The 6,846-nt window shown below is 40.0% G+C and overlaps 1 protein-coding gene across 1 annotated transcript; it reads right to left on the bottom strand.

Moving 5' to 3' along the window:
* Nucleotides 1-1,499: 1,499 nt before the first annotated feature.
* Nucleotides 1,500-6,267, bottom strand: LOC306986829 (uncharacterized protein). Its single transcript, XM_079590523.1, has 2 exons — nucleotides 4,995-6,267; nucleotides 1,500-4,898 (listed from the first exon to the last, which is right to left on the bottom strand). The coding sequence occupies exons 1-2, from the start codon at nucleotides 5,178-5,180 to the stop codon at nucleotides 4,266-4,268; spliced, it is 819 nt and encodes a 272-aa protein (XP_079446649.1). The 5' UTR covers nucleotides 5,181-6,267; the 3' UTR covers nucleotides 1,500-4,265.
* Between the last annotated feature and the right edge of the window lie 579 nt (nucleotides 6,268-6,846).

The following is a 6,846-nucleotide window of genomic DNA, read 5'->3' as shown; positions in this document are numbered from 1 at the left end:
TCCAAGGCCAGCAGGGAAAATATCAGGGCGACGAGACGCTGCGTTCTGAAGTGCAGCTCAAACTCAACTTTTTTCATCTGCCCAAGGAGGAGCATTTGAAGACTAAGTGGCTACAATTCATATATAACTATACCACAGAAGTATAGTCCGAGGCTTGTGCTTTGCTCGCGCCATTTTCAAGACTGCTTTACCAACTTAAATGCAATCAAACTTGGATTCGCGAGCCGCCTGTATTGAAGGAAGGTTCAGTTCCAAGTGTATTTGCATCAGCTTCCTCCTCCGTATCACAACCTGTAAGTGTTATTAATAATTTTTTGCTTTTATGTTTTATGTAGCATGCTTAATAATTATTTTGTTTGTTGTGTAAGCACCGTTTAGCTTCTAGGTCTTCAATGACAATTGTATTGAGATGTGAAGTGTTTGTCGTTGTTTTCGGAGTTGTCTTAAAGAATAGAGTAATACCTCGTAACTTACTAGTAACGTTACTGCATTTTATTTTTTTTATTTTTGTAAAAACGTTATGTTTATGCATCGGGCTAACGCAAACAAAGACTGATTGTGCTTTTACAATATGAACTCTGGGCTATGCTCGCTAACATAACATTACATGCTTTATCTTATTTTTAGTTTTTTACCACAAACTACAAAGCAGTGGACTATAATAATTATTATAACACAATTTAATTGATAAAAGCATCATTGTACTCCGTGTTAAACAATAAGTATTATCTCTGTAAACACTGCTGGGTCATCTGACCAATCACAGATTAGCGTCGCGCAAAGGAGGGGTTTGGAAAAACGAGTCGTTGAACGATTCATTTGGGAGTCGGTGAGCAAATCAGGTAAAAATAAATTCAATTCAATTCAATTCAAGTTTATTTGTATAGCGCTTTTCACAATACACATTGTTTCAAAGCAGCTTTACAGAAAATGCATTTCAAAAATATACATACAAAAATACAGTTAGTTAATCATGAAATTTAGGGCATAACATATCGCCGGCGTTGGGTCGTCTCTTCACAGGCGTCGAGTCGTCTCATCACAGGCGTTGGGGCATCTGAAGTCTCCATGAGAGGCTGGATACTAACTGGAGCTGACAAACTCTATTTGAGTTATAGGGACAGGCGTCCCGAGATAACAACAAAAAAGGCAGATGGGAAATAATTAGCGTAGCTGCTGTTCTTAATATGAATGCATTTGATCTGATTTAACTGTAGTATAAAAGGTATGAGATGCATCATGTGAATGCTTGGCTAAAGAGATGCGTCTTTAATCTAGTTTTAAACTGGGAGAGCGAGTCTGAGCCTCGGACAGTATCAGGAAGGCTATTCCAGAGTTTAGGAGCTAGATGTGAAAACGCCCTCCCTCCTTTAGTGGACTTAGATATCCTAGGTACGACCAGAAGCCTCGAATTTAGCGATCTTAAAGAGCGCGATGGAATATATGGCGATAGAAGATCTCTTAAATACACAGGAGCTAAACCATTTAGGGCTTTATTAATTGATACGGAACTTAATAGGTAACCAGTGTAGAGATGATAAAATTGGTGTTATATGATCATATTTTCTTGACCTAGTAAGAACTCTAGCGGCTGCATTTTGGACTAACTGTAGCTTGTTTACGGAGGATGCAGGACAACCAGCTAATAAAGCATTACAGTAATCTAGTCTCGAGGTCATGAATGCATGAACTAACTTTTCTGCATCAGAAACTGATAGCATATTACGTAGCTTAGCAATGTTTCTAAGGTGGAAAAAGGCTGTTCTTGTGACATTTGAAATATGATTTTCAAAAGACAAGTTGCGGTCTAGTATAACACCCAGGTCTTTTACTGTAGAGGATAAAGTAACAGGACGTCCATCTAGATTAAGGTTGTATTGTAAGAGGTTTTGTGGGCAGTTTTTTGGACCAATCAGTAATACCTCCGTTTTATCTGAATTTAATAGAAGAAAATTACACGTCATCCAATATTTTATATCTTTAACACACTCTGTCATTTTAGATAATTTAGTGTTATCATCTGGTCGTGATGAAATATATAATTGAGTGTCATCAGCATAACAGTGGAAACTTATTCCATGTTTTCTTATAATATTACCAAGTGGCAGCATATAAATTGAGAATAGCAGGGGGCCTAATACAGATCCCTGCGGCACTCCATAATTTACTGACGTTATCTTTGATTTTTCCCCATTTAAATGGACAAAATGGTAACGGTCTGATAGGTACGATCTAAACCAGCTTAATGCCTGTCCCTGAACACCAGTGTAATTTTGAAGTCGATCTAAGAGTATTTTATGATCTATAGTGTCAAACGCAGCACTAAGATCGAGTAAAACTAGTATTGAGATACAGCCTTGGTCAGAAGCTAAAAGTAAATCATTTGTAATTTTAACCAGCGCAGTTTCTGTGCTATGATGTGGCCTGAATCCTGACTGAAACTTTTCATAGATATCGTTTTCTTGCAAGAAAGAGCACAATTGAGCGGACACAACTTTTTCTAGTATTTTAGACATAAATGGAAGATTTGAAATGGGTCTGTAATTTGCTAGGTTATTTGGATCTAATTGTGGTTTCTTAATAAGAGGTTTTATAACTGCCAGCTTGAATGTTTTTGGAACATGTCCTAAAGATAGAGACGAGTTAATAATATTGAGAAGAGGCTCTTCCACTACAGGTAACACTTCTTTCAGTAGTTTAGTGGGTATTGGATCTAATAAACATGTTGTTGGTTTAGATGCAGTGATAAGTTTATTTAGCTCTTCCTGTCCTATAGTTGTAAAGCGCTGTAGTTGTTGTTGAGGGGCGATAATTGAGGCTGAATCATAAGACGCTGTCAAAGATTGTACATTTACAATTGTGTTTCTGATGCTTTCTATTTTCTCAGTGAAGAAATTCATGAAATCATTACTATTAAAATGTAACGGAATATTTTGTTCAGGTGATGTCTGTTTATTTGTTAATCTAGCCACAGTGTTAAATAAAAACCTCGGATTGTTTTGGTTATTTTCTATTAGTTTGCGTAGATGCTCAGACCTGGCTGCTTTTAGAGCCTTTTTATAACGTGACATACTGTCTTTCCACGCGATTCTAAAGACCTCTAAATTAGTTTGTTTCCATTTGCGCTCTAAGTTACGAGTTTCTCTCTTGATAACATGCGTAGCACTGTTGTACCATGGTGCTTTAGTTTTCTCTCTAACCTTTTTTAATCTAATTGGTGCAACAATTTCTAATGTACTAGAGAAAATGGTGCTCATACTGCTAGTCATTTCCTCTAGTTCATCTGTTTGTTTGGGTTCACTGAGGAGCGGAGATAGATCAGGTAAGCTATTCAAGAATCTATCTATAGTGGTTGGAAGGATTGTTCTGCCTGGTCGATAACGTGGCGCAACATGACACATTTCAGCCGTACGTAGTATGCAAGTTACCATGTAATGATCAGTGACATCATCACTTTGCGGTATAATATCTATATCGGTTGGATCGGTTCCATATGATATAATTAAATCTAGAGTATGATTAAGACGATGAGTGGGACCACTAACGTTTTGCTTGACCCCAAAGGAGTTTAATAAATCTGTAAACGCAGCTCCTAACGCATCATTTGTGTTATCAACGTGTATGTTGAAATCTCCAACAATTATTGCCTTATCGGCATTGACCAATAGATCTGAGAGAAAATCTGCAAACTCTTTTAGGAAATCAGCGTAAGGCCCTGGCGGTCTATATACGGTAGCCAAGGCTAGAGATAATAGGGATTTCTTTCTTACATCTAGGAGCGTAACATTTAGCACAAGTACTTCAAACGAATTAAACCTGTGACCTGTTTTCTGAGTAACATTAAGAATATCTCTATAGATTGTTGCAACACCGCCGCCACGACCAATCAGACGGGGCTCATGCTTATAACCGTATCCTGGTGGAGTGGACTCATTAAGACCGAAATAATCATTTGGTTTAAGCCAGGTTTCAGTAAGGCAGAGTACATCAAAGCTATTATCAGTGACCATTTCATTTACAATAACCGCCTTAGGTGTAAGCGATCTAATGTTTAGAAGACCTAGCTTTAGAAATTGTTTTTGTTCACTAATATTGAGATTTTCTGGTTTAATCACAATTAGATTTTTCTTAGATCCTGCAGTAGATTTATTGTTTGGCCTCACTAAACGAGGAATAGACACAGTTTCTATATAGTGTTCTACACTGGTACTTATATCAATTAATTTGGGACAGCAAAGAATGTGATTTGGACTTTGACTTACTAGTCATATGGTGTGTAACGTCTTGGAGATGTTGTCCGACAGAACAGCCGCTCCGATTCTGCTGGGGTGCAGGCCATCAGCACGGTAGAGCCTAGGTCGCTCCCAAAACAGATTCCAATTATTTACAAAGAGCAGTCTCTGTTCATTACACCATGACATCAACCATTCATTTAGTGCAAACAATCTACTGAACCTTTCTTGTCCTTGTCGGTACGTGGGAAGCGGTCCAGACACGACGATCTTTGCTTCAGGCGATGTTCTGCGTACCGTCTCGATCAGGCTCCTGTAGTCCCTCTTCAGAACCTCCGTCTGCCGCAGCCTGATGTCGTTCACCCCCGCGTGCAGCACGACAGCTCCGACGCGCTCGTCACCGTTCAGGATCTCGGGGACCTGCGCAGCGACATCGAGAACACGAGCACCAGGAAAACAGTGAGTGCGCACCATACCTTTACCTGAGGTAGCGCGGACATGCCGGACCATGGAACTGCCGATGATCACAGCGTCGTCGCGTTCCGTCTCGCGAAGAGGGGAGAAGCGGTTCCGGGTGGAGATCTCGAAGACCGGGAGGGGCGGAGAGGTCCTTGCTCTGGTCCTGGCTCGTGTCTTCCGCTGTGGCATCATCCAGGGTCCATGGTGCTGTGTCGGTGTCGGGGTAAACGAAACCAGGGGTGCTCGGGTCCTGTGCAGAGAAATACACGGAGTAGAGGAGGCCGGAGTCGAAAAGTTACTAACCACTGACTTGTGAGCATCGGCGCGTGATGCTTCAAGCGCTGATCGTCGGTCTCGCAGCTCGGCCTGCCTCCCCAGCAGATCACGGATCTGCTTCTCCACGGACTCCAGCTCCAACCGCACCGAATGCAGCTCAAACGTGTCCTCACCTGCACTCAGAGGTAGATACACATCCGATATATTCGCCATTATGACAGATGAACAATAAATTAGCAGTGATGCTACCAATATCACTACTAATTTAGGACTGAAATCATGGATAGAACCCGTATCCTTCCAGTGATTCGAGTGTAAATAAGACGGTCGATAGGCGAGACCACGCGTGCAAATGCTAGCGGGCTAACTTAACGTTAGAGATAGTAACGGAGGTTCGGAAAGTTGGATATAACCAGCGATATCAAAGCAATCCGATTGTTTTTTTTTTTTATAGAGAGTAACGTTAGTATCGGAGATATGTTCACATGCTCACAAACTAACAGTTAAGCGATTCGAAACACAAACTCCAAACACAACCAAAGCGGTTCGAACACAGACACAAACTTCAAACACAAACAAGCGATTCGAAGCACAAGCACAAACTTCAACACAAACAGAGCGATTTCAGTGATTCGAGTGTAAATAATACGGTCGATAGGCGAGGCCACGCGTGCAATGCTAGCGGGCTATCGTTAGAGATAGTAACGGAAGTTCGGAAAGTTGAATATAACTAGCGATATCAAAGCAATCCGATTGTTTTTTATAGAGAGTAGTATCGGAGATATGTTCACACGCTCACAAACTAACGTTAACGTTAACAGTTAAGCGATTCGAACACAAACTCCAACACAACCAAAGCGGTTCGACCACAGACACAAACTTCAAACACAAACAAGCGATTCGAAGCACAAGCACAAACACAAACTTCAAACACAACAAGCGATTCGAAGCACAAGCACAAACACAAACTTCAAACACAACAAGCGATTCGAAGCACAAGCACAAACACAAACTCCAACACAAACAGAGCGATTTCAGTGATTCGAGTGTAAATAAGACGGTCGATAGGCGAGGCCACGCGAGCAATGCTAGCGGGCTATCGTTAGAGATAGTAACGGAAGTTCGGAAAGTTGGATATAACTAGCGATATCAAAGCAATCCGATTGTTTTTTATAGAGAGTAGTATCGGAGATATGTTCACACGCTGGAAAAATAGAAAATGCTCGTTTCTAAATTAGTGTAAAGAACAAAATCAACGATTTATGAATCAAGTCGACGGAGCTTCAAACACAAACACAGCGCTCACTCCGCGCTGTGTTTACACAGCGCTCGCATATTATACGACAACAAAAGTGTTTTTTGTCATTGCATGCCTGTAAAACTGTTGTTGGGGACTCCCTAAACAACATTAGGAACATTTTAAATGTCATAATAGGTGCCCTTTAAGTATTCTAAGTAGACTTGTCTTGTAGTTGTGTTTACTCTTTTAATTCTGAGTATCTGAATTTTTGTGTAGAATAGTCATTGCGTTTCAAAGAAAACACATGTATTACTTGGACTGACTGTTCCAGCAAAGATCAATATTATTATGATATTATTATATCAATACTATATATACAGTATATATATATATATATATATATATATATATATATATATATATATAATATATACATGTGTGTATGCCTATGTAACAGAGGCAAGCTAGTGAGAGCTATGCGTGTACACTTCACTTCCTATAGCCACAAGATATGCATTAAAGGGGTCATGACATGAGAAACCAAATTTGCCTTGATCTTTTGGTATATAAGAGGTCTTTGTACCATTAAAACGTCCTGCAAGTTTCATAGCTTAAGACTTCCTCCCCATTATAAACGAA

Source organism: Phoxinus phoxinus, assembly GCF_949152265.1.
Source record: "Phoxinus phoxinus genome assembly, chromosome: 19".
NCBI lineage: Eukaryota > Metazoa > Chordata > Actinopteri > Cypriniformes > Leuciscidae > Phoxinus > Phoxinus phoxinus.
The sequence above is the reverse complement of the archived record's forward strand: the minus strand, read 5'-3'. Positions and strand labels throughout refer to the sequence as shown.